Raw genomic sequence first — 27,481 nt, forward strand, 5'->3', positions numbered from 1 at the left:
TTTTTGAAGTAATAGATGTTAGGGGAAGCCAAGTCTGGAGGAACTAAATGGTGTTTGGCATCTTGGCAAGTACCTCATCAGGCTTCACATTTCTTCTCTTGGCTTTGTAGGAGTGGTAATACATGTTGTTCAGAAATCAATAGTATCTGAAAGAATTGATGGAAAAGTTGATGCAGAAATTTCTATCCTATTATATTCTTAAATTCTTTATCTTGTAGCAAGTAAGGGGCTATTCTACCAATATGTAATTGAGCTCAGGTTTTCTATTTTGTCACCTGAAATTTTTTGCAAGCTCAGTTAAAGGAAAAGCTTGGGTTCCCCCCTGCAGCTGGTTTAGTAACATTTATATGCATTTGTGAAACCTGACAAGAAACTTGAGTGTGGAATATTGGACTCCTGAAGAATTGTCAAAACAATTTGGTTAACCTTTACAGAAGTGGCATGTCTTTTTCATTCCTGCTTTATGACTTTCTCCTCGTAGCTGCTTATTGAATGTTGACTCAAGGCTCAGTTACATAATAAATAGATTTTTCCTCTCATGTTGCGTGTTTGTTTACTTACATTCAGAGTATAGTTACACTTGTTCTGAGTACCTTGGCTGCTTGAAGTATCTCCACTATCTTGTTTCCTCCCACTCCTTCCATTCAGGAAGCTGAAGAGAAAGATGATTGTGATGAGATCTTACAAAATACTGTTTTGTTAGCTTCCAGTTGACCTTTCAGATCTCTGAGCATAGAATTGAAAGGACATAAAAATGCTTTCTGTCTAAAGGATGTGATTATAAGCTCTGGGCCTCAGAGCAATATACATGTTTGCTTTACCTGGTAGCTTGAGATAGTTTGTCTTCTGATTAACAAAGAAAAGCTGAAAATGTTTGGATAGCAATTGCCATCACAGTAGAGTGAAAAGAAATACTGTGTTGCCTATATCCAAAACAAAGCTGTTTACTATGCTTGTCATAGAATTATAGAATGGTTTGAAATGAAAGGTACTCAGTTCCTTGGTATTTAGGCATTCTGAGTTCTCATTCCTTGAGTGGTAGCTCATGATAGTGTCTGCTTGAGTGTTGGTCATAGTGGCAATAAAACTATGCCATTTACTGCAGGTTAAGTAGGAGGATAAATGTGTGTGTCCCTTTGTTCCTTAGTGACTTCAGGGAGGTTAGGTGACAGCCAGTTTTAAAGACACAGCTGTGCACATTTGGGTAAAGAAGCAACTTCTTTGTGTCCATCTGGGTCATCCTGTCATGAATATTTTTGAATATTGAGAAAAATGTTAGTGAATGAATCATAATAGATCTGACCTGTAACAAATAGTCCTGCCGTTTCTCCCTGTGACTTTCTTTGAAATTAAAATTTTCCTTCAGAGAGTATTTTTCAGAGCAAGAAGTTCTTGCACATGTTATCAGTTTTATGAGGAGAACAAGCCTTTACATTGTCTGGGAAAGCAAAATAAAGTTGAAGTTTTGGTATTGATTCACTGAAGGAGATGAGCATCATAAATCAGGGTGTTTGTTCCTGTCTTGTCAGGATACACAGATAGTGTTATTTTAGGTACCTGTTAGCTCTCCATCATTTCATTTATGTGTCTGTATTATGGCTCCCTTCCCATGCATGTTATTTGGAGCAAGAATTATGCTTACCATGTATCTTTTTCCCCATAGAGAGCCTGGATTAGGTTTTCTGTAAGTCTGATTTAAAAATACTATTATTTAGATCCTCTTGACACCCCAGCTTAGAAGGTTGACAGTTGGGCAGGAGTCCAGTACCATTTGTGTTAGTGATTCCCTTCTCCTGTGTTTAGGTGTCCAGAATGGCCTTTCAGGGTACTGCCTCTCTAGAATTGAGCTATTGAATTGCAATACAGAGTAAGAGACCTAAAAAACATGCCAACCAGGAATGGTCTGTAACACATGCCTGACTGCAGCCTCCAGGCAGTGCCTGTCCTTTGAGGAAATATCCTGCCTGTGGTGAGGGCATCTCAGCTTTCTACTGGTGAAATCTCAGTTAGTGCTTAGCCCATCAAATGGGTTTGTAGTCAGCCTGGTGTTGAGGCTATTATCACTCTGGTGGTTACTCTTGACTTCTCTGGTACTTGTCTGCAAGGTTAGCTGTTGTGAATGTGAGATATTTAAAAGTCATCCTTTAAGTCTGTTTTACACCTAAGCTAAACAAAAAACTGAGGTTCATGTATGATAAGAGATCTTTCATAAGTCTCTCATGGACCTTTAATTGCCCATTAACATACTGTTTGTGTAGATCTGCCATGCCACAATGAGAACTTTACAGTGAGGAGTGATCATATAGAAAATAATCATCAGCAGTGCTGGCAAGAAGTCTAGCTCACTTTCTACCTTTTGTTTCAGTATCAGAAAATGCATATTATTTTAGCATTAATAGGGACTATTTGTATTCTTTTGAATGATCCACGCAATGATGTAAATAAATTCTGTTGTGAATAAATCTTGCTGAAGTTAGCAGATGAAAAATACTGCTTTTCACGCTTAACTGGCAAACTTTTGCTTGTAGCTGTGTCAAGGTTAATGATTCTTATGAAAGAGCCTAATGTTTCTAAGTCTCATACAATTTACTTAGGTTATATACATTTTCTGACCCATGCAAATGGATTAGTAGTTGTACATTAATAACTTCAGAAGACTTTGGAGTAACATTGCTTTTCCTGTTTGGTTTTTTTTTTTTTTTTTTTTTTTTTTTTAATTATTAGTACAATATTGGCCCTTTTGGCTTAGTCTTATAGTCTGCCCATGGTGTATTTGAGAACTTGTAGTAATTTATGGAGACCTTTCTTTCTTTTGATAATATTCACCTTCTTTTGACTATAATTTTTTGATTGTCTTATGTTAGAATGTGCACTTACATTAACAAATACCTGTTACCTCTATTTTTTGTAGTGTTGGAGTGCTCTGTGCATATGCTGCCAACCAGCATTTAACTAATCAAGTCCGAGGAGCAAGGAAACTGGTTAACAGTAATTTTAAAGATCTGAAAATTTTCCTTAACGACACTCCAGCGGTAAAGAATTTATTTTTTATGGGGGATGAGGGTGGGAGGGAGGAGGTATAAATAAGAAATATTGCAGAAAATAATTTTTTCTTTCTGTACACCTGCAGTATTTTGTTTATTCTTTGTATGTCAGGCTCACTAAGTAGAATAAATGGTGCAAGGTAAGGTATTTTCACACAGCACTAAGTGCTTGGGAGTTGTCCTGATGGATCAGCATTCCTTGAACAACATCTGAGCTGTACTTCAGGAGTATTGGGCTTGTAGGTCCTTGTCCTCCTACTGAGATAGTGTAGATCACAAGCAGAAGAGAAATAATTTGGGAAAAAAGGTTTTAAAAGGAAAACTATAAAAAATAAGTATGATATGAAAACTTGGAAACCTTGTTGCTCTTTTCTGTTTCCTGATATTTTGGGCAGACTTCTGTGGGCTCTGGGACAGAGCCACAATAATTTCTTCTCCAGGATTATTTTGGTTTTCTGTAAACCAGAGTCACACTGTACCATAGTGAACAGGAAAGATTCTTTTCTTTCAAATTTTTCATAGAGTTCCATAAGCACTACTCTGCATATCTTATTTTGTGTTGGAATAAAAAAAAAAGCGAGTTAGGAAGACTTGTAGACTGTGCATTTCAATTCTTTGTGAATTTGTAGGGGTGAAAAAGTCTGACACTTCTATTAATGTTGGCTTTCATTAGATTTAATTATTTGAATTCAGGTTTATTAATCTTTTTACTTTCACTGATAAATTAGAAATAGGTGGAATTCATGCAGTTATGTGGAATCCACAAGTGTGGTAGCATCTCAGTCACAGTAATTCTGGGGTGCTTTTCTGCTGACCAGGGCTGTGTGAGAGCAGGAAGCATCTTGGTGAATGCCTCAAATGTTTTCCTGTCTAGAGTTTTTCCCCAAACTTGTTTGCATGTGGTGTTGTGGCAGGTGGGTGGTGGAGGTATGTGGCAAGAATGGAGGTCATGCCAATAATCCCTCTTGAAACAGAGTGCTTTTGGTCAGTCTGGAGCTGGTGCTGGGCATAGAAGGATCAATCCAGTCACATCAGAAACCACCAGAGTCCCTTTGACAGTGTGCTGACAATTGGGAACTTCAGAGGAGAAAATCTGTTATGAAGTAACTACTTTAATAGAGAAAAAAATAAGACACTAGCTAAAATGTTAATAAAAACACTTGCTTATTAAAAGTGTCAGGACTTGAGTACTTCTGGCAGAGGTTAGTCAAAGTCTCAGTAGTTTTTTAGTTTCAGTGTGGGATTATTACCTTTTCTTTTTTAGATTTGGTGTTAATGCAGTCATCAGATGTATTTCCTGTATTTTGTCAGACAAGGTGCCAAGAGTATCATGTATACACATGCATTTGTAATAATTTCTTGAGGAAAGGAGAAGAGCTACAGTTTTCTGAAAAAAAAAGTTCTAGTATCCAGCTAGTTGTCTATAAAGCTCTGAAATTCAAACTGGTGTCCTTGACTCATCAGTATGAGGTGTGTACAGCATATAAGAGGATTTGAAAAAGAAGTCCTGTGTTAAGAGTTCATGTCACAGGAGATTTGCAGACTGTGAGTATTGAGCAATAACATTATTAGTTATACAGAATCACCTTTTGTCTGGGACATTGCTGGACACAATGCAAAACCTGTAGTCCTGCAAAATTTTAGTCCTTTGGTTAACCTAGGTAGACCAAAACAATAAATAAGCAAAAATATGCCTACAGCCTTCTTAGTAAGAAGCCCTCAATTGTTTTTTTTTCTCCTATTTTAGAAAAAGGAGGTCCACTTCCTGCTTTGTCATTTGATTCACTGATCAATAGGTTGTTTCAAGGGTGAATTTTTTTGTCTTTCTTTATTTCACAGAAAGTTTGAGACTGCAAGCCAGATACACTTTGGTACACATTTGAATCATGCTTAAAATTGGAAATCCTTTGTCAAGTGTGTTAACCTTTACACGACTTTAGCTCAGTTGGGGTACAATTCATAGTGCATTATTTCAAACATGCAGAAACCAATTAATGTCTTTTCAAAATTAGTGTAAGTTTTCCACTTGGGATGGTTCTTTATTAGCCTTTTTTCCAAATCCAGGATCTGGTGGTAACTGAGTTGCTGGTTTATATTGTTACTGTGCCTTGGTAGAGCTCAAGTTGAGTCTGGGCCAAATCCACTTGGGGGTAAGAAAAATTATTTGTATTAAGACAGAGCAGCCGACTCCTTTCCACAAGAGAATCTCTGAGAGGCTGCCCAAATGCAAATCTGTTCGTTTGGTGAGTTGTTTCAAAATTGCCACCACATCTATGCCATGCCTTGCCATGAAGGAGGTACTAGTGCCGCCAGAAAATCAAATAACAAAGTTGAAGAACAAGGAGACCAATTGGCCTGACTGACTTGAAGCCTCCATAAGGCCACCGTTCCTGCTACTTAATATTTTTGAGCTGAATCATTGACCACAGAGATGTTCCAATTAAACACTTTTTAAATGTGCAGTTCTGTTAAGCAAATAAAATAGTTGAAAGCCGTAGAAGGCCAGTGTTTGGAGGGGCTGCACAAATACTTTGACTGTTTCAGTGGCTGTTTGAGACATTCAAAAGTGTTACTTTTTTCCATTCTTTTAATAATTTTTAAAATAATTTTCTTCTCAGCAAATTGATTACTTGGTGAACCAGTACAACACAACCAAGGATAAAGCACTCTCTGACCTAAATAGTAAGTACTGTTATTTAAAGGGGGTTAGCAATGTATAATGTAATTAGCCCATGGTGCAAAGTGAAATTTCATTTATGAGAATATGGTTTTCAAATAGAAGTGCTGTTCTTAATGGTAAATGAGACTAAAATCCTTTCACATAAAATGTCTCAGCTGGTATAATGCATAGTATTTCCCAAAATAAAAGTATTTTATTGAATTATTATCCAATAAGTCAGGCTAATATTTTATTTTCCTTTTCAGTTTTGGAATATTTGGAATATTTTGGAATATTTGTCCTCAGTTTTTAAACTGGAGCCAAATATCAACGAACAGAGCTACTAGCAGTTGTGGTAGTTCCAATGAGAGATCTCTGTTTATTTTTCTTGTTCTACCTTTGTCCTCTGTTTAGCTGGAGGTATAAGCTTATCTTCTTTCTAAAGCTGCTTAATGTATTTGCCATTTCAGAGCAAGCAGTTGAAGAGCAGGAGATAAAACTTGAAGTAGAAATGCTGCACTTTCCCCTTTAGCATAGTTACAGTATGAGGCATCACTTTTAAAGCTCTCAGTAAACAAAAACTATCAGGAGACTAACCTTTTTTTTTGTTTGTTTGTTTGTTTTGGGTTTTTTTTTGTTTTTGTAATTTAAGATCCACTTTCCAAAATTCCCAATAGAAAGGGCTGACCATAATCAGTGCACATAATGATTCAAGGTACATTGTTACCAGGTGTTAATAAATGCATCCAGGTTTGCATTGTTGGATTGAGGGATTGTTGCTGGGATCAAACTGTGCAGCTGGGACATTGTGTGACTTACCATAAATTAATTCTCATGCCTAGAATCTCTGCTTCTGTGTAGGTTTAAAACGTATATTAAAGTTGTTTTCAGTTCAGCCAACTTGGCATACCCTGAGGTCAATGTGTCTTGTCTGTATAAGGCTTTATTGCACATTGAATATGCCTGTGAAAGTAGTACTAGCAGTAGTTAAGTAGTCTTCCTACCTACTTAAGTCTCAGCAGGAACACTCTGGTCTAAAAAATAGATGTAATCTCTAAGTCTGTGATAATAATAAAAAATTGATATTTGTATTTTGAGTATTAGCTTGAAGCTTCCCAGCCACTCCAAACTGAAACTTCAAATTAAATGTTTGTTTGTTTGTTCTCAAGGCAATTTATAATGTTAGCTAACAGAAGCTAACAGGTCTGTGATGAGAGCTATCATCAGATAAAGATGATCAGATAAAGGTACAGAAGGATTTTTTCCTAAGGGAATCAACAGTAGAAGAAATCTCTAGAGAGCTGTAGATGAGTTCAGTTTGCCCACCCTAAGGAAATGCTGCAAAGTGTTTTCTACTTGGTAGAAATTCTCATCCCAAGCCTACATGATAGTGCTGACAGTAAGGGATGCTTCTGTACCATGCATCATTCCCATCTCATCAAAAGGAAAGCAACTGAAAAATCAGTTTACTGTGGTCTGAAAATGGAGAGGACCTGGTGATTACCTAAAGAATGGGTCACATTAAAATGCTTCACCCAACTCTGCTCAGTGTATCTCTGTCCCTTTGCTGAGCCAAGGCTATTTCTGTTTGTGGGCAGTGAGGCTGGAGTGTTTGGAGGTGGGGGTAGCTGGGGCTGTGAGTGTCCATGCTGGATGTACTGCAGGAGGGTGCAGGGGCTTAATGTGCTTAAGGGATTTCAGAGCTGACTGCCAGGTCTGACTTGTGGGTGACCTTGATGTTGCTGGATACATGGGGAGCAGGAGAAAGGAAAGGAATCCACATTTTAGTTTTTCTTGCACTATGAAAAGTGTGTAGTGAAAGAATATGCTGCAGAATTCCTCTCCAGGTGCAGGACTTCTTTAAGACAAATTGTAGAAAAAAATCTGTTCCCAGAATAGTAATAAATGCAGTGAGGTACATACTGTGGGGTTTGTTGAAACTCTAGTTTGTCTTTACCCATGTAGTCAAGTGTTAATGAATAAATGAAAAATAGGAATATTTTCCACCATATTTTGATTTGCTTCTTTTATTTATAGGCCTATAGGCAGCTAAACCACAACTGTGTCCCTGCATTATCTTCTGTCACTTAAGTTCTGACTGTCAGGACTTAGAAAAAATTCAGTAATATACATATATTTATTCATATGTATATGTATGTATAAATGAAATTGTATATATAATATGTATATATGTAAGCATGCAATATACACAGTACATGTATTTGTTAACTAGAGAGTATGACAACAGGTAGTTTAAGAGACAGTTTAAATTTGAGGTAGTGTATAATTTGTAGGATTTTTTATCTCTCCATACTACAGATGTTGGACCTGTGCTTGGAATCAGAGTTCAGGAACAGCTGGGAAAAGAAGTACGTCCTGCACTCGATGCAGCTCTGGCAATGGCAGGAGGTAAAGATGTGCATGTTGTTGTATAATGTTCTGTTGCCATGGTAAAACAGGCACAGCATGGGATACCTTTGTGCAATACCATGAGTCAACTTACCATTTTTCTACATGCCTGGATATTTCATTCAAACAGAGGATTTCAGACATTTTAAGATTTATAAATGCATTTAGAAGGTAAATCACAATTTATGGGCTATTGTTGATACTTAGTTTTAGCAGTCGTTGAATAGAGAAGAAATCTGAATTTCCTGCTTCAGGTTCCTGTCCCTTTCTGTTGAATGTAAGGGAGACTAGGAAAGCTGTCCTTTTAGAGTTGCATAATTACTATAGCCATAACTATTTGCAGATTAGACTTTAGCAGGTATGGAATTCTGTGCACTGCCAAGATTATTGTGAGAGTGCTAACCAGCATTTCTTCATTATATCTTTGAGTTTGGCATTGCTCATTCTTTAGAGAAAATTCGCTTTAGAGAAAATACTTCTTTATTATTTTTCCATTTAAGGCTTCTTTTTTCAGGAATCAGATACAGCTTACAGAGCAAAGGGAAGGCATCCATGAACTTGAGTCACTTTGGGTTTGGGTTTCTTTTTACCCATAAATTCTTTCTCATTCACTTGTCATCGTTCTCCTTTTTTTTGCTTTATTTCTCTTATTTGTCTTGAAGTCAAAGTGGAAAGGGCTATCAAAGGTAAAACCCACATGTATTGTGTATTCTTAGTTGTGTTTGTGTGGTTCTTTGTGGACTAAATACCTGTTCAGTGTTTGGGGTCCTTTTCATTTTTTTTGTTTGGTGTGTTTGGGATGGAATCTAAAGCCAGACAGTGTTGAACACTCAATAATGCTTGGCTGATGCAACATGATCTCCTCACATGATTTGTGAGTTGGATTATAAGGAAAATACTGAAAATACAACTTGGTGATATGGGCTTTTAGTTTCTAATGACCAGGTGTTACAGCTCTTTGCTGAAACCACTGAGGAAGGAAAGATAGGGAAAGGTTAGAAAAGTGGAAAGTGGATGAAATCTCATTAAAAGTAACCTGAGCACATCAATTACTTTGTAGGAAAGCATAAGTAGTATATTTTTATATGCAGTAAGTACATATTCTGTGCTAGAGGGTTTTTGTGAGAGAGAGGCAGTAATTAAATCAGTATCATTAAGAAGTTCATATGATTTATGCATATACACTTTCTCTTCTTGTCTGTATCTATAGGCTGCTTTCTAACAAAAGTGTTTTTTTAAAATATTTCCCATCTTTGCAGCTATCAGAGAAACGAAGGAAGCACTGGAAAATGTGAGTGTCTCTGTAGAGGTTTTGCAAGAGGGAACAGAGAGACTTCATGCCAACTTGACAGAAGTTAAAATGCACCTCAGCAACACTCTCAATGACTCTGCGTGCAATGCAGCTCAGGCTGCCTCAACTTGCAATATTATCAAGAATTCATTAGGGCAACTGAGCATCAATGCCAATTTTAGTGGGGTAAGATCTTCTAATATTATTTTTCAGACTCTTAGTGTGATTGCTTTGAATAAGCCCCAGTAGTATTTCTGCAGCTCAGTGGCTTGGTGTGTGCTGGGGGTAGTGAAATAATCTGCCCTCCCAAAAATGCTGAGGGTTAAGCTTCGCTTTTATACAGCAGAGTTTTCAGGAGTGTTTAGGAAGATTCTCCTGAAGATCACTTTAGTTTCTTTACCCTCTCTCTTAACTTTGAAATATTTACTGAATTAGCAAAACTGCTACTTCGATGTGACTCAGGCATGTTTTTTCCTTCCCAGTTGCCAGGTGTGAGCTCGCAGCTTGCAAAGGTCAATGATGTCCTTAAAATAGACCTTTCTAGTCTGGTTCAAAAGGTATGTTTCTTGACTACATTTTAGTATGTGTGTACTTTTGATCTTTGAATAAAAGGAAGACAACTGCAAGTAATTTGACAATGAGAAATATGCCATAATTTTTTCACCTCTTTTTCTTAGGGTTATGCAGCATTTAATGATACTCCAGACTTGGTGGTGAATCAAACCAGGAACATTTTATCAGGTGAGGACAAACTAACTTTTCACTTTCTTTAATGTTTTTGTTTTCTTTTATTGGTAATATATTTTCTTGGCTAAATATCATTAAAAATGGAAATGTGAAACTTTTTTAAAAAATATGATGCCAGAGGACAAAAATGTAGAAAGCAACTGTGTTCTTGATGAGGACTCTAAATTAAATCTAAAAATAGACCATGTGGTATTTTATGGAGGAGTTTTATCTGTTAGGCTTTTTACTGCTCAAGTAATGAGAAATCTTGTGATCCTCACTTCACACTGATGCTTTATTTGGTTGAAAAGCTAATTTTCCTTGACCAATCTGTTTGTGAGTGACTTATTTAGGAGTGTAATGTAGAAAAGCTGACCCTGCCTGCTGCTGTATTAAAATGTGCTGGATGGCGAAGTGAAAGTGGAAATATGCCTTAAGGATAACTTAAATGGCTGTCTCAGTTGTTTTGTTGCTTAGGCTTTACACTTTTTGCTCTTTGACTGTACCTGTATGGCAGTATAGCATATGTATACTAATCTGTTTCAATTTTTGTTCTTGCATTGTGGACCTGTTCTGCATTATATATAAGCAGCTGTTCCTTGTAAGTTTTTCTGGTTTTTTTTTTTTTTTTTCTTCCTCTCCTGGGCAAAATAAAGCACAGTATAGATATAAGCAGAGTGTACTGTGTGAATTTGCCTGTAATGAGCCAGTTTTCTAAAACTGATATTATGCTTTTCATTAGGAAATCTAGAGCAGATTTACAAATTTTTCATATCTGAGATGTGTAAACACAGACAAAACATCTTAATTTATCTATTTATAAATTGCTGGGGCTTTGTTTGTGTAAAAACCGAGTTTGAGTTACAAAAGCAAATAAAATAAGTAGGCTTACTAGAAAAAAAGATGCACTTATCTGTAATTTCCTAAAACAACTGTGATTTGTTACCTGGATGGATATGAGGAGTAATCATCAAAAAAAAACAAAGGCTCGTCCAGTTGGTTTTTAAGAAAGAAGTGTTTCCTACCACAAAATTACAGCCTATAGTTACACCTTGTGCTTTTTCAAGTATGTTTCCAGTTGAAGGAAGGGAAGAGTATAGAGAAACTGCATTTTACACATAGATGATATGTATAGTAAGTGAATTAATCATGTCTTTGTGGATTGGAATAGTGGCTCTGTAAGCTGTAGGTAGAAGGTAGCATGTTTGGTCATAATCTGAGGGGAAGATGGCTTAATGGATTGTTACCTCAGGAGTGTTGCTAACTAATTGGAATGAGTTCATTTAAGTAATCTCTTTTAATAAGATTGAAAATAACTAGTATAGGTTCTCAGTACAGGCAGTCCAATTTCTTTCACAGTATTGTATTCCCAAGACATGGAGTTGAAATAGATTTTGTTCTTTGTAAACTTGGTGGCTAATTGTCTTGCTTAGTGTTGCCATTTGCAATATTGCATGAAAAGCAAGATTTAGGTTGGCTAGATAAAAATTGACACATTCATTATAATAAGAGGAAAGAGGAAGAACTTTGGCTCCACGTCTGCATCTTGAATCATTAAACTGAATGCTAAAAACAGAGTGTGCATTTTGAAATGCTGTTGTGCTACTTTGAAGCTTGATGCTTTTGTTGCCTGCTTGTGTCTTCCTCACACTTGTCTTCATGGCCTGCTTGTTACATGTGGCAAATGGCTTAATAGCATTTTATAATGCATACGTGGAATGTAAATTTCCTCTGTGGATCTGTAACAGTGAAATATGTTTGTTCTTTTAGATATCAAAAGTGTGCTGGAATCCATTGGTTCAAACATTACTACCTTCACAAGAGCACTCCCTGTTCAGAAGATTTTGGCAGATTTGATGGTGCATCTTACACAGACTGAGGCATACGTTCAAGATTATTTTCCAGTAGTGGAGCAGTATGATTTCTACAGGTATGTACCAGAAAGAAGGCAGGACTGAAGTGCTACCTGTTGTTAATACTTTGTAATATTTTAATAGTCTGTAAAGGCAAGTAAACTGTTAATTATGAACACAGTGAAGGAAAGATGTGTAGAGCAGTTGTTTGGTACTGGCATTTTGGTAAAAGTGAAAAACACAGCTAATCACTAACTGGCTGCTGTTTCACCACAGAGCAAGAGCTAGTTTCTACTCTGTAGACCTTCAGGTCTTTTTCAGGAAGGATAGATGCGGGTATAACAATACATGCAGACATAATGTCCAAAGGAACTGATTATTTCATAATGCCAGGATGACTTTTTATCTGCTTGTTGGTAAATTGAGGGCAGAGGACCAGTGAGGCCTTGAAGCCAATCCATTGTGACATCACCTTTTGTACTGCAGAGCAGGAGTAGCAGGGATTCTGTTGTGCACCTTTGTGCACTCATGCTTGCCCCTTCTAGTGTAGTACTGGTCTTTTTGGTTGATTTTTGTTGATTTGAGAAAAATACACTTTTTAAGACTTCTGTGTCTCTTATTGTCGAGTAACCTCATATTTTGACGTGTAAAGCTTTTCATTTCAATACCATCTGTCTTTATCCAGATTTAGTAACTTCTGTCCACAAACCTATCAGATTCTCCCTACATTTTGTTTGATACTTCAGTTGATTTTATGATCAATATTTGCTTCTGTGTTTGTGTCATAATCAGTCTCACTGCTACAGAATGTGTATTGCTGGCTTTAATGCAGTGATAAATAAAAGTGAACAGAAGACTGAACTTTTAGGTTTTGTTTATCTGACAATTTTTGTGCTGAACCTTAATTTGACAAATTTATTGATATTTTCATTGAAGCTCATATAGCATTTAATCAAATAAATATATTGTTTTATTCTGCTACAGGAGAATACATCTCATCTATACAGCACTTAAATACTTGGTTTTGTCAAACCTAGCCTAACAATATTTCAAGTACAAATGAAACCAATAAGCCTGTAGTTGTCCAAATTACTTTCTAACTATTCCTTTCTTAATTGCAGGTGCATTATTTGTAGTTCTTAATAAGTGTCCTTTTATAAATATGCCTGTCAGCATTCACGTTTTTCTTTTTATTGGCTGTAATGAACATGCAGTATTTCTTTTGCAGATTTTTCTTTACAAAAGTGCAGGGAAGAAAAAAGGGAACTTCTAAAATAAAAGCTGAATAAGTGACAACAGAAGGGAAAAAGAAGTGCAGAGGGCATTGGGAGAGGATGAAAGGATAGATGTGTTATGTGTGAATAAATGGATATGCCTCAAATATCTGGACAGATAGAACTGTTACATGATGTAATCAATAAAAATGAAAGTTCATTTCCTATCCATGATTTTTCTCCTGATCAAGTTCCATTAACTGTTCCATATGTTGAAATCAGTCCAGCACAGACACATAAAGCCTTGGTTTTTACAGTCTTAAATATAATTATTTACAATTACAAACCTAACTCAGTGTGCAAAATGTTAGTAAGCCTCACAGTAAGAGCAACTATGCACTTCAGGACCAATGGCCAGTCCACATTCCTAAATTTCTTCATTTATTCTTGAATAAATTGCTGTTTGAACATCTGCTTCCTCTAAGTAATTCTTTGCTCCACTTGGAGCACTTTGATGCCTCAGCACAGCTCACCTGCATTAACTGGGGAACACCTTTTTCCTGTGGTGTTTGTTCCCCAGTCCTTCATTAGCAGCTGACTGCAATCCAGCAGTGATTGTGTGCTGGCCCAAAATACATGCTAATGTAAGCAAATAAGTTTATCTTTGCTGACACTGGTTGCTCAAACAGAACCACAAGTGTGCCTCTGCTATATTTGGGAATATAGTATTGCATGATGTCTCCTGAGGTTCCCCAGTGTGTTTTTCTTGTGAAAATTACCAAGAACTTTTTCTTTTATTCCTTAGGTGGCTGGGTTGTCTCATTCTGTGCTGCATGTTGGTCCTGATTCTGGTCTTTTACTACCTTGGATTGCTGTGTGGCACCTGTGGGTTTGATAAACATGCTTCTCCAACAACCAGAGGCTGTATTTCCAACACTGGAGGAAACTTTCTTATGGCGTAAGTTTCACTTACCAGGGAAAAGTAAAATAAAGGTAGAAAGTCGGTTTGGTTGAGTTTTTGAAGAACATAGATATGAAAATAATTTGATTTGTTACCTAGGTATATCTGCTGAGAAAAAATAGAAATATTGATTTCACACACTTACATTGAGGGACCTGGGGATTTGAGATTGTTCTTTCATTGAGAATCACTGCTGAAGGATAAAAACTCTGAATTTACCATTAGAAGGCGAGTGCTGTGGCTAATGATTTTCTGTGCAAGCCCCTTTGGAAACTGCAAAATCTGGGGACAGATTGTAGAATGTATTAGGGGAAATTCATAACTTTCTAGTAGACTTGGAACATTTGTTCAAAGTTCCAAAAAAAGCCATTAAAGGGGACAAGAAACACTTGACCTGAAAGTGTTTCTGGATGTTTGGGGTTGAAAAGTGCCTAGGAGTGGATTAATGTCATTTCTTCTGGGTACAGGAGAAGATTGCATCTGAAAGTCTAAAACTTTTTTGAGAGCTCAAGGCTAGAGTTGAATTTTAAAAAGAAAATTGTATGGTTTTGTGTCTCTTAAGTGTAATTCTTAAAACAGTTTGCATTCACAATGCTAATGTGAGGTTTCAAATGCATTTTAGCTGAAGACTTTACAGGGCTGAAACATTTAAGGTGTTTCAGAGAGCAAGAACATATTTGGAAAACAGAACTATTTCAACCATCAATCAGTTTTCATATTTCTGTTATAACTGCTAGCTGTTGGCTTCACTGTTGCCCCAAGTATGTATGTGTGTGTGTGTATATATATGTATATGTATATGCAATGTGTTCTCATAAAGCAAAAACTTACTCAACTTCTTTTTCAGTGGTGTTGGATTCAGTTTTCTTTTCTCCTGGGTGCTGATGATTGTAGTGGTGCTCACTTTTGTCACAGGTGGAAATGTAGAAAAATTGGTCTGTGAGCCCTTTGAAGATAAAAATTTATTCAAGGTGAGGTTATTCACATTTTTAAACAATTAATAGAATCCTCGTGAGTCCAAATGGTCTTGTCTGCTCTGTATGGCATATCATTTTTATAGGATACTTCGAGTGAATTTGGATCTGGTTTTACTTCCTACTTACAAACCAAATAGAGACATTCATCCTTTCTTGGTTTAATTTGCTTTGCAATATTAATGCTGCATGCCTGTCTTCCTTTGGAGACAGACTTTTCTTATTCAGTTGTTCTTTGGTAATGGGGAGCATTAATATTCACTTTCTGCACCAGAGAGTTTGAATTTGCTGTTTTGCTTGTATTTTTGTTAGTGGGTGATGAGCTTAGATGTGGTTATGTGTCAAAAGGTCACATAGGAATAAATACATAAAGAAACTTGAAACTATAGTAACATTACTGAATTTTGTCTTCTAGGTTTTGGATACACCTTACCTACTAAATAAGCACTGGAAAAACTATCTTGCTGGCATCATCTTCAAAAATCCAAATGTTAATTTGACTTTTGAAAAGGTGTACAGGTATTAGAGTTATGATTAAGATTTAATTCAGTTCATATTTATTTCATTCAGTTTATACATACTGTTTTTGTGGTATCTTCTATGCTTCATATTTTAAGTACATCTAAAAATTGCACATGTTCCAGAAGACATTCTGATTATAGTGATTCACAAGCAAAACCAATTGATTCCTATATATGAGTTATTAGAGATAGCTTGACTAGTATTGTCATACAGTAGTCTGCTAACTAAAATACTTTGCATCTTCTTAGAATAAGAAAACATTTTAATGATTCTGTTAATACTGGTCCTCAAGGTGGTTTTTAGGCTGATCTGTGTATTTGTATTCTTTCAGCGATTGCAAGGAAAACAAAGGAATTTATACTTCCCTTCACCTAGAACATCTGTTTAATATCAATGAGCTTTTAAATATTACTATGGTAAGTAAAGAAACTGAGTGAGTGTGTAGTTCTGAAGGATGTTGGCTCTTGAAACACCATGTAGCATGTCTGAGTTCTATGGTATTTCAGTTTTTGTGCACAAAACGTCCTACAGGGAGGCAAGAGCTGACCAAGCTAATCTGAAAGAAATAATTTGATTTACAAATAAGGTATTTTTTTTTTTGTCAGGGAAGTGGGCCAGGGAGGGTTTTCTGATGTGCTTTTTTTAATGTGCTGATAATGTTTGTTTTAACTTTGAAACTGTGTGGAAGGTTGAAGTATATCTTCCAAGACTGTTTATGGTGTTCAGTGACAGTTTTCTTTTTATATAAACATCTGTCTGAGTGTGTTCTCTCATTCCAGTCAGATTTATGTTGATCCAGGATATGATATATCTTGGTTCTAAGAATTATTCTAATTTTGGTTAGAAGTGGTTGGGGTAAAATAGATTTTTCAGTTAAGCTGTAATGATGTATCACTACACTGTCATTACAGGACTGTACTAATTTTGGGGTTGCTGTAATACCTGTCTTCATTACAGAAACCCCTTGAGGATTGCTCCATTTTGCCAGGCACTGTACCCACCTGATAGATACAGTCCCTGCCCCAGATAATAGACAATGAAAATGAACTAGGCAGGTTCACTAAGAGGGAAAGTTACTTTGAGTTTCCACAGTGGATTAATGGAGGAGGCTGCAAAGGAAGTCAGGTTTTCAGATTCCTCAACTGTTGATAGCTCTGCAGCCCCTGCAGGTAACATAGCTTGGGTGCAGTGCAGAAAGATTCAGGTAACAATAACCAATCACCTTAGTCACCACTGAAGGTATTTAGAAGACTCTCATCCAGTCCTGTGGCAAAGAGTGTCCTGGCCACCACTGAGATACTGACTTCTCTAGATTCCTTACTTAGGGCCAGGGGTAGAACTTAACATTCTTAAAGGATAACATTTCCTGGAGGGATGTTAGTTAAAACACAGTGGAAGGCAAGTAATCCATTGGTATGAAAGAGGAAAAGGCAGGTTAGAACATGGCCTGGTGGATTCTGTTCAACTTAATTGAATTAAACTAATGTGAGCAAAAAATCAGTGTGTTCTTCTTCATGGAAATGAGGAGTCAGCAGAAGCAGGATGCTTTGGCAGGGGCTATAGCTTGAGTATGTGCTGGTTGCAAGCTACTTTTATACTTCCTTTTGTTTCTCTCTCAGTATACAGAAGATGTAGCACTTAAAATTGAACACATTCAGATAAACCTCAGCAAAATCATTCTGCTGGATGAAATTGGGAAGGAGAATCTTCTGAATTTCAGCTCTTCAGGAATAGATGGGATAGATTTTTCAGCATATTTGACAGAGGTGAGACTGTACAACTACAGACATGACTGGAACAAAACATAAAATAAATGTTTGTTTACCAACAGGCAAAACACCAACAAAACACCGTGTTTTGGGGGTTCATACAAGTTGAGAAAGAAGCACTTAAGAAGTTAAAGTTAATAAATAAAAAAATAAAGAGTAGACATTATAATTAAGTGCAAACTGTCTGTAAATAAAATAACAATATACTTCTTTTCTTACTGCTCACATCTTGTTTCAGATCAATAAAAGTGTTACGAAGGTTGATCTTCTCTCATTTGCTAATGATTTAGAAGCAAGAGCAGACCAGCTGGTAAGTTCAATTCAGCAATATAATAATAGATAAAATATTTTTATACCATATAAATATAAATACATAGCAAGGTGGACTTTATATGGGAGAATTTATGTACTTCAAACATTTATATACCTGGTGCATGTAAGGAAAAACATTGAAGAATACATGAGCTATATTTTAAATGTTGCTAATTATTGGTTTTTGTATACTCTTGTACATTTTCTGCTTTGAAAATGAATTTTCTTGAATTCCACTCTTTACTTATGCAATTAGAGGAATAGTCCATTTCAGTATTTCCTATTATGGTCTTTACATTTTAGGGTCCCAGTTGGAAGAAAAAATGGTTAGATCATGATGGAAAAAATATTTGAATTATTTTTTTCAGTTAGTAAGCAGGAGATTTTTTAATTAGCAACAAAATTAATACTATGGCAGCCTGTAAGGACTGTAATGAGAACTGAAGGTCTGCTGTGGAGGGAGAATGCACAAAAAGCCCCTGTCTTCTCTGAAGGGCTTTTTGAAAGCAGAACAATGGTCAGAGGGTATTGCTACAACATTGCCCACAAATGAATCTGCAAGTGGCACAGATCTGCGTTAACAGACAGTGACTGTTCAGTTGATCTGTTTGTTATGCATGTCCAGGTCAGGTCATACCCACTTTTCAGAATGAAGGTCATGGTTTGGATGCTGGCCCAAGACAGATTCTTGCACTGTGATGCACACTGCAGCATAACAGAAAAGTTACATTGCACATGTGCTACGATTTCTTGGATCACTGAGGGACATAGCAGAGGGAGACCACCTTGTTGGGAATGTATCAGATATCCATCCCCCCTCAGGTGGAGGAGGGCACTAGGGGAGGCTCCTGGTGTGTTCCCTCCACCTCTTGCATCATTAATCATACTTGTTGTTGGGTTAAGGGTTTTTCCTGCCACGCGTGCACTCATGTCAAGGTTAGACAGCTCTGGGTTTAACTGAGAGCTGGGGTTTTTCAAACATAGTTCCATAAAGGAAGGTGTATTGTGCTGGTAGTTTACTTTCACTATTTTTTGTAGAAGACTCTTAAGGAGGCATCAGAATTGAGAATAAATCAGGCGTATAAAAAGGAATAATTGTGTAAATAAGTGAATGTGTTCACTGTTACAGTGCATGTTTTTATTTCTTCCCTTAGATGCTATTTAGTGTAATCTATGAAATGTCTTTAAAAAAGAGGCCAAAACCCCAATAATATAATGTATTATAAAATTCAGGTTGTCAAAAAAAATTGTACTGGTTTCCAAGGTAATTTTATAATCTCACTTTGTTAGTGACAGCTCTTAGAACCAAGTAAAAAATAAACTAAAAACTTACAGAATTAATTAATTTTGGGTGTCTAGTTTGCATCTTTTGGCACCTTACACAAAATTGAACGTAGCTTTTTAGACTGGAAGGAGCAAATGGAATAAAACTTGGATCAAACAAAGGGGTCAGGGTATGGAGGAAGGAGCAATACCACCAACATGTGGTGTTAGGTAAATGAATTCACTTTGTCAGTACAAGAGAGGAAGCATCTTGAAACTGCTCAGTGACCAGCTGAGTGAACACTTCATAGGAAACAAGCACATCTCTGGGCACTGAGGGCTGCCATTATTATTATTACACCTCCAGAATGGAGTTAGAAGTGTGAATTCCATGTGTATGCAGGGAACCAAATGGTTTTGCCTTCAAAAGTAAATGGAAAACAAATTTATATCTGAGAGTAAAACCTAATATTATAGAATTTGGCAATTGGTGTGAGCTCCAGACAGGCATTTGGGCTTGAAAATCCCAACAGAAACTCACATCTTCTGACTGAAAGGGGGGAGCCACAAAAATAGGAAATACCCTTCACAGGTGTCTTTTTCAAGTGACTGTCTAAAAATACTTAAAATTCTGTGCCCCTAAGAAAGAAGAGGGTGCCTCAGGGTGATGTCCACATTTCCAAAACAAAAGCAAGTACCCATGACTGTGTGATGCTTGTCCCAGCTGGGGTGCAGTGCTGCAGGGTGCTTGCAGTCAAGTTTGGCTTGTGGCAAGTGCCAGGGAGATGTGCTCACTCTCCTGTATTTAAAATTACTTAGTGCATCATGTGAAAATTCCCTTCAGTTAAATCTGTCCTGATAGTGTTATAGCCAGAAAAGCAAGGTAGTGTATCTGGTTTGATTGCTGAGGTTTGAATTATTAATTCAGTGATATTTTTTTTTTTTTTTTTTCCCTTCTTGTGTTGAGGAATTCATTTTGCCATACCCCATTTTTAGCATGAGCTGTTCTGGAGTGGATGTGTAACTTTCATTGTTTTTTGTTTGTTGGAAAGCTTTGAAGTTACTGAACAATACTGCACAATTGCATCTTTTTGCAGCCAAAAGGAGCACTGGAAAATGCCTTAAAAGGACATGCAAACAACATTCGAATGATTCATAACCAGCAAGTAGTTCCACTGGAGCAAGCCATGGTAAAATATTAAAGCAGTACTGAAACATACTTGTAGAAAATACAAATCTCTAAATCTCTTTAAAGAGGTTAGAAAGCTGGACTTCTATAAGCACAGATTGTGTCAATGAAGAGTAATCTGGCTAAAGTATGTTTATTATATAGTTTTCTTAGTTAAAATACTACCATTTTATAATGCTGTCTAAAATAATTGCCTTTTTCTTCCCCATTTTTTTCTATAGCTGTTTGTGATTATATATGAAATAGAAGAATCAGCAGGGGAGAACTTTTTAAAACTCTTAACTCTAAAACCCCCTAAATCACTCATTTTCTTTTTTGCTTGTCAGTGGTCTTCACTAATAAAAGCCATTATCACTTTGACTCTTTATTTCTTGGAGTTAGCAGTCAGCTAATAGTGTTGGAATTGGAAGCTCCTGGGAGTAGTATGTAGAGCCAAAGTCTTTTTTGTTGATGCTATGAAAGATGCAAAAGAGCTGCTTCTGCCTGATTTTGACACAGACTTGTATAGTGTCAAGCTGTGAATCTCCTGCATGTTAGGTGTTGCTTTTTCTTCTACATAACATGAAGACTTTTAGTTTATCCTAGAATCTGATCTTGTGTGTCTGTACCACTTACAGAAAAATACTAGGTCTTCTGGTCCACTCTGATTCTATGCTGTTCTTTCCCAATTAACTCCTAATTATTCTCATCTCTTTTTTCTTTTACAAAACTGACTGTCAAGAAATATGTTAAAGCTAGGGTAAGTGCTTTTTCCTTTCAGAAATTGCACAATATAGAATTCTCTCAACATTGGGGTCTGAGTTTAACTGTTCCATTTTCCCTCCAATCTTACTTTATTGCATCTAACTTGAATTAAATCAGTGCTGTTGATGGACTACTGATTCAGTTATTAAACCCACAATGTATTGATTTTAATGCAGTTGTTGCTATTGTATACAATGTGATATGTATTATTAATAACAAAATAATCTATAGAAGATCAAAGCATGAATATAAGCCTAAAACAGGTGGGCTCTTACCTGTAGTAGTGACTTGAAGCTTTTTTTCTCCCCTCCTTTCCAATAGAGCACACTAAATCAGAGCATTAGGATACTGAAGAGGACATCATCTGAACTTATGGTAAGCTGTTCTTTCTGGCAACAGGAGCATTTTTGTGTTTATATGCATATGCAGGGCATATATTTTCAATACAGTTTTCTTCTATTTCTAGCTGTTCCATTATTGCAAGAGATTGTAATGCATTGAGGAAGTAATCAGGATTTAGATCTCTCTTCTACTTAAAATGAAAAATTAAAAAAAAGAACATTTGGGATGGTTTTGAGAGTATGAATTGTAAACTGAACTGTCAGGTGATAAAATAGGCTTCAGTACCAGTCAGTATAGTGTGTTACTCATTTTCCTCAGAATGTAGGGACTTCTTTTCTAGAATCCTTGAAAGCAAAACCTAGGGGAGCAACCACAAAACACAAGGCAAAAGTACAACTTACAAAGGAGATCTTTGTGATTCACATCCTTAACCATTTTTTGTTCCATGCCCAGCTCCCACTGGGGTCTGTTTTTTTAGGTTGTACTTGTTACCTCCTGCTTCTGCACCATCAGCCTTGCTCTGGGATCCTGGATCTGTGTAGAGGCTTTTCCAGGGCAGCCCACGTTTCCCCTCTAAGTAGTACCTGCACCACAGTGAGACCAGCTGGCTTCAGTCTGGCAGAGAGTGAGCAATAGGCTGATTGCTTTCCTGGAAGGAAAGCTTTCAGCCACCAGCCTGACCTGGCTCTGGTAGCAAGAATCCAGCCACACTAGTGGCATTGTCATAGTCTCAACAGCTTTATCAGAATTTCCTATCTTTAGTGCTTCTCATTACAGTTTTCACCCATCCACAGCAGCAGAGCAGATAGATATCTGTTAGAATCTGTGATTTGAAACTGGGTGCTATTGGAAGCCATGACATGAGGTGTTTATAAGGAACAGGTGATATTTGACTCTAATGTATATTTGAGAAACATCTCTACAGTTTTAGGCTCTGTGTACACTGTCGTCCTTTGTGTGTGTTCTGTGAGAGAATTTATGGGGTTGTGCATACATTGAAAAAACATCTCAGTCCTTCAGGTAATTGACTAGGGGCTTATTCTGGCTGTACAGAATCCTACTTCAGTCATCAAGAGTTGTTGCAGTGGTGTATGGCCCACTGTTTTCTTCCTGTGCACTTTGTGTGTCTGTAGTGTATACGCAGACATTGATTTAACGAAAGAGTGTGGAAGATAAAAATAATCCTAGTATATAAATTAGTTATGTAGGTTCCAGGAAAAGATACCATGCCACAATCACTGACTCATCACTTTTCAGAACGAGACAATATTGAGATGATCACGAGTCCTTCGGCAGCTCGTGCTCTTTCTGGAATTTGTTTTTAGGTTTTGACAAGACAATGATGCTGGTTTATCAAGAGAATAGGTATCTGGCAGTGGCTGTAGAGCCATTGCAACAGCCTGGAGGGGTTTTGTTTATATTAAACATCATCTCTTTCTGTCCAGGTTAAGGTGAAAAATGTCATTAGTGCTGTTAATGCTGCCCAGAATCTCATAAATAACAACGCTTCTCAAGTTATTGTGCAGGTAAGCTCTATTTGATCAAAGTACATTAATTTATGATGTTATAGAGATAGAGGTTAACTCGCTTTTGTTGTCTTTGATCTGGTCCTAGGAGACAAAAAAGTATGTGGATACCATAATTGGCTACTTTGAGCAGTACACTGAGTGGGTCAAAGAGTCGGTAAGGTGCATTTACTGTATTGAGAAAAGCTTTGTTTAAAAATAAGAAATTTGAACAGTATTAGTAATAAAATCAATAATAATAATGTTACTTTGACAGCGTGTTTTATAGTTTCAGGTTTTAATACATTAGTACTTACTGTGAGTGGGTAAATCAGTTTCCTGTAGTTATGTTGCATTTGCAAAATGAAAATGAAGAATTGTATTGGTTGGAATGTAGTGCAAATTTAACAGTATTATTTTCAGGGCTAGCCTCAAATCTACCATTTGTGTTAGTACTGCACTGAACCTGACCCTGCATAGTTCAAATTGATGTAATTAGCATCTTGTTTTATTTTTCTCTCTTCAGCTACAGCCTTTGAGAAAGTAAGATGATGTTTAAAAGACTTTCAGTTGATAGCATATCTTACTGTTATTTATTTTGAATTTGGATAGGGTAAGACATAACAATTTAATAAACTATAACAGTAAGCAAGTTTAGAGATTCTTTTTGTATTAGATACTTAAAACTGTAATTTTTTAATCTTTTTTTTTCAGATTTCCATGGAAGTAGCAGCATGCAAGCCTATTGCCAATGTGATAGATACAGCAGTAGATATTTTTTTATGCAGCTATATAGCTGATTCTGTGGTAAGAAACATTTGTTACTCAGAATTGGGGCATCAAGGGAAAAATTCCTTGAACATACATCTGTGTTTAATTATTCTGGCTAGACTATTCTGAAATAAAATAAAAAGTATCACATACAAAGTTATGCAAGGAAAATTTCTGATCTGGATCAAGTCCAAAGACAAACCAGTGCTGGACTTTCTAGATTTTCAGTAAACTTAAACTTCTATTAGCAAAAGTTCTGTAAAATTAACTGATTCTGCACCACCTTGAAACAGAAAATAGAAAAACATAAAGGTCTGAAGCTTCATCTGTAACTGTTCATAGTCTTTAGGAGTGAGATGTGGGCCGGAAGCGAGTGAAAAATACTAAGGAAAAGCTTTTTCAGGTATCTTTCCTGAAATCTAGAAAACCTGAATGAGTTTTTATCACTAGACTTGTATCAGACAGATCTTGATTAATTTCTGTATTTTGGAGACATTGAGCATGACTTGTAGCAGGATTAGAATGGCAATATTGACTTTTTCATCTTGCCAAAAGAACTTGGAAAAAGGACAGCATGCATTAAAAGTAAAGTAAGACACCATGTGCCTGCAAAGTACCTAAAATGCCTCCTAACCTACTTAACTTTATGGCACTTTTAGTCAGATCCTAATCACACTACCAATAATACATGTAATCAGTCAAAACCAAAACACTCTGGCCTTGATAATGCTTAACCATGAAATGTTTAATCTGTGTAATGCTTAACCATGAAAACCTCGTAATCTGTGTTGTACTCATTGATTAGCTCATACATTTCAGAGCTTCTGTTCTCCTTTGTGAGGCCATTACCCATCTGGTGAGAGATGGACCATGATTTTCCTGATGATAGAACTTACCTGAGTCACTTGGAAGTCAAAATGCCTCCAGCCAAAAAAATCAAATCTCAAAAATCATCATTTTAGCACCAGGTGATAACTCAGTTCAGCTGTATAATAATGAAATTAGTTACACAAAAAGGGCTGCAGGTTATAGTTTGCAAGTTATAAAGTGCCTTGAGAAAGTGCTGGAAACTCATATTTTGACAAGAGCTGCAAGAACTAATTTCTGCTGTGTTTTTTGGTAATAATGGTTAGAATATCAAACAAGGGCTCAGTACTTCACTTATTTTTAATTAGTTTTCTCCATGAACTTTTTTCCTTGATTTTTCTATTGCTTTTGTTTCAGAATACCTTCTGGTTTGGTTTGGGAGGCTCTTCAATGTTTCTAATTCCTGCCATAATTTTTGCTGTAAAACTCTCTAAGTACTATCGTAGGATGGATACAGAGGATGTTTATGATGAGTAAGTATATATTCCAAAATAAGTTAAATGGCAAATAGATTAAAATGTTTTTTTTAGTGTTTCAGTGAAGGCTCTCTAATTATTAAACCTGTCCTGCCAGATTAGAACTGCATGTTCATGTGTAATGGTGCAGATTTGGGTCAGTGCCTGCAAAGTGCTCCATGCAGGTGGCCTTTGCTAGCCTTGACTTGCCATGAATGCAGATAGTGCTGGCTCTGACTTAGAGAATCTTATGTCAGAATGAGTTCTTCAGAGCTTTGTGAGCAGCATTTATATAAGTCAGTTCCAAATGTGCAAGTCATTAGCTTTGCTAAGTAACCTGTTAAAGTGAATTGTGCCTGATTTTCAGTCTCCTTGAATTAATTATTTGCTTTCTTGCTGTCTTAGTTATTCCTAACCAGTCTTTCCTTTTTCAATTGCAGTTCCTCTGTCTCAGGGACTTGGCATTTTACTTTATGATAACTATTCTTACGTATTTTCCTATCAGTTTTTTTACTGTTTTCTTTTCTGTTCCTTGTTTTTTGCTCATTGTTCAGTTAGCCTGTGCACTGCATTTCTCCCATTCCACAGTGATTGTTTTTCATTGTACATTCACAAGTCAGTAGAGTGGAAACAGGCATGTACAGCTGAAATTACTCACTTATTAGTGTCTAGTTAACTATTCCTCCTTTTCTGTGTTTTTTAGTTTTGAAAATATACCCATGAAAACGTAAGACGTTTTTGCTGATATTTAATAAAATTATTTTGTTAATGTGGGAGGGTTTAAATTTTTAATGTAACTTGTTACTTCAAAAGAGGTAACATGTTCTGTTTCTCCAGACTTGATGGATTATATTAGAGTCTCCAACCCAACAAAATATAAAAATAATTTATTGATTTTTGAAGGATATAAAAATACTATAAAATATAAGATTATAATTATGCCATAACTCTTGAATGTTACAAAGGAAAAGTTATATTCTATTGTACAGACACAATTTAACTTTTCATATAATACCATCATCCATGTACATACATGTCTTAGAAGCCATATTGTACATAGTGCATCTGATAGTTAACATGGTCTTTCTTGGTGTATTTATTTTATTACAGTACGGAAAATGGTAATAATGGTTATCATAAAGAGCATTTATATGGTATACACAATCCTGTTTTTACAAGGTAAACCAAGTCTGAAACTGCATGCCTTCATGTATCCTTACTTCAGCTTCTCTTTTAATCACATTTCCAATTTTCTTCATGCTTTAAAGTGAATCTCTTAATTCTCTGGGATTTTTTTTTTTTTTTTGCATGATTATTCACTATACCAAATGCTGTAGGATGTTTATTTCTCAAATATTCTTTACATAACAGCAGATATAGAAGTAATTTCCTGCAACTTAAAGTAATTGGTAATCTTAAATCTTAAAAACCGTGTAATCAGTAATTTAGTCAGCACAGTGGGTGGTCTTAAATTGACAAACCTATTAAAATGCTCTTATAGCAGATGAAAGTGATAGGATGGAAATGTATTTTTACTCCTAAGTAGGATTTTTTTTAAAGTGGTGAGGTCTCCTGTGTTCTGCAGGTATGCAGAAAGCATGATCGTAGAAAATGGGTGTTTGTGCATGGGTAGGACTAGAATGTAGCATCACAAAGCAAGAAGCTCAAGTTACATTTAAAAAAAGGAGGGCATTGGGGTTACATTTTCTGCCTTTACAGCTTCTGTGCTGTAAAGCATTAGCTAGTTGCAAGACTCCATTTCCAGGAGGATAATATTCATTATCCCACAACTTCATTATTTGGTTTTGCAAAATTTGCAAGTTGCTTAAGAAAGGATTAAATTTATGATTGAAATGTGTAGCTCACTGTGCCTTACTTTGCAACTTCATGACTGAATGAATAGGTTGAGTATAGAGAAGATACCACTATGCTTTAAATAACAGGTGAATAGAGAGAGCTCAAAGTTTGGGTCTTGCCAGAGTTTGTGGTTACATCTGATGATGATTACAATGATGAGGATAGTTATTATTATCTAGAACTGTATTTTACAATAATTAATTGCTGAACAAATCTTCATTCCATATTTCCTTCTGAAGGAAGTCTTTATATAACAATATTTTTAGTGATATTTACAATCACAGTTGTTGTGGGCTGTTGTGCAGCTTAAGGGTGCTTACTCCAGGGAGTTTAAGTAAAAAAAGCTCTCCACTGGCATATCTAAGGACTCTCAGTTTTAAGGACTTTCAATATTTTACATAAGAGAAAATTAATAATTTCCCAAGCCTTAGAATTCCTTTTTTGGTCTTTGAATCTTTAATATGACTGTTAATATTCTTGAGGTTCATAGCATGTTTATTGCAGTCACTGATAAATAGTTCAATTCAGCATTGCTGAACAACCTAAAAATAACTAGCATAAAATAATGTTTTACACAAGATCCACTGGTCCTGTCCTGGCTTATTTTGATAAAATGATAAAATTTAAAGATTCAGTTTGATGCAGTGATGTCTTCTGATGTGCTAATGGAGGTAATTTGCAAAACTGCTAATTATGGCATACATGCTTTGAATTTCTCAGTATGGAATTCCCACATGAATAAAATCTTGATTTT

The 27,481-nt window shown here is 36.2% G+C and overlaps 1 protein-coding gene across 2 annotated transcripts in view; it reads left to right on the top strand.

The window, feature by feature from the left end:
• PROM1 (prominin 1) overlaps window positions 1-27,481 on the top strand; it is a 59,727-nt gene that overhangs the window by 29,892 nt on the left and 2,354 nt on the right. Inside the window, exons 6-25 of one of the 2 annotated variants that reach the window (XM_056490657.1) lie at window positions 2,912-3,032; window positions 5,663-5,726; window positions 8,023-8,112; window positions 9,372-9,589; window positions 9,886-9,960; window positions 10,081-10,144; window positions 11,900-12,059; window positions 14,002-14,154; window positions 15,005-15,128; window positions 15,547-15,650; window positions 15,985-16,069; window positions 17,273-17,419; window positions 17,661-17,732; window positions 20,095-20,187; window positions 21,252-21,305; window positions 22,718-22,798; window positions 22,887-22,955; window positions 23,492-23,584; window positions 24,773-24,888; window positions 25,981-26,049. In XM_056490657.1, the coding sequence (XP_056346632.1) occupies window positions 2,912-3,032; window positions 5,663-5,726; window positions 8,023-8,112; window positions 9,372-9,589; window positions 9,886-9,960; window positions 10,081-10,144; window positions 11,900-12,059; window positions 14,002-14,154; window positions 15,005-15,128; window positions 15,547-15,650; window positions 15,985-16,069; window positions 17,273-17,419; window positions 17,661-17,732; window positions 20,095-20,187; window positions 21,252-21,305; window positions 22,718-22,798; window positions 22,887-22,955; window positions 23,492-23,584; window positions 24,773-24,888; window positions 25,981-26,049 (2,052 nt within the window). The remainder of the gene's footprint in view (window positions 1-2,911; window positions 3,033-5,662; window positions 5,727-8,022; window positions 8,113-9,371; window positions 9,590-9,885; window positions 9,961-10,080; window positions 10,145-11,899; window positions 12,060-14,001; window positions 14,155-15,004; window positions 15,129-15,546; window positions 15,651-15,984; window positions 16,070-17,272; window positions 17,420-17,660; window positions 17,733-20,094; window positions 20,188-21,251; window positions 21,306-22,717; window positions 22,799-22,886; window positions 22,956-23,491; window positions 23,585-24,772; window positions 24,889-25,980; window positions 26,050-27,481) is intronic. The other variant, XM_056490658.1, reaches the window with a different exon arrangement.

The sequence above is a fragment of the Oenanthe melanoleuca genome, chromosome 4 (assembly GCF_029582105.1).
Source record: "Oenanthe melanoleuca isolate GR-GAL-2019-014 chromosome 4, OMel1.0, whole genome shotgun sequence".
NCBI lineage: Eukaryota > Metazoa > Chordata > Aves > Passeriformes > Muscicapidae > Oenanthe > Oenanthe melanoleuca.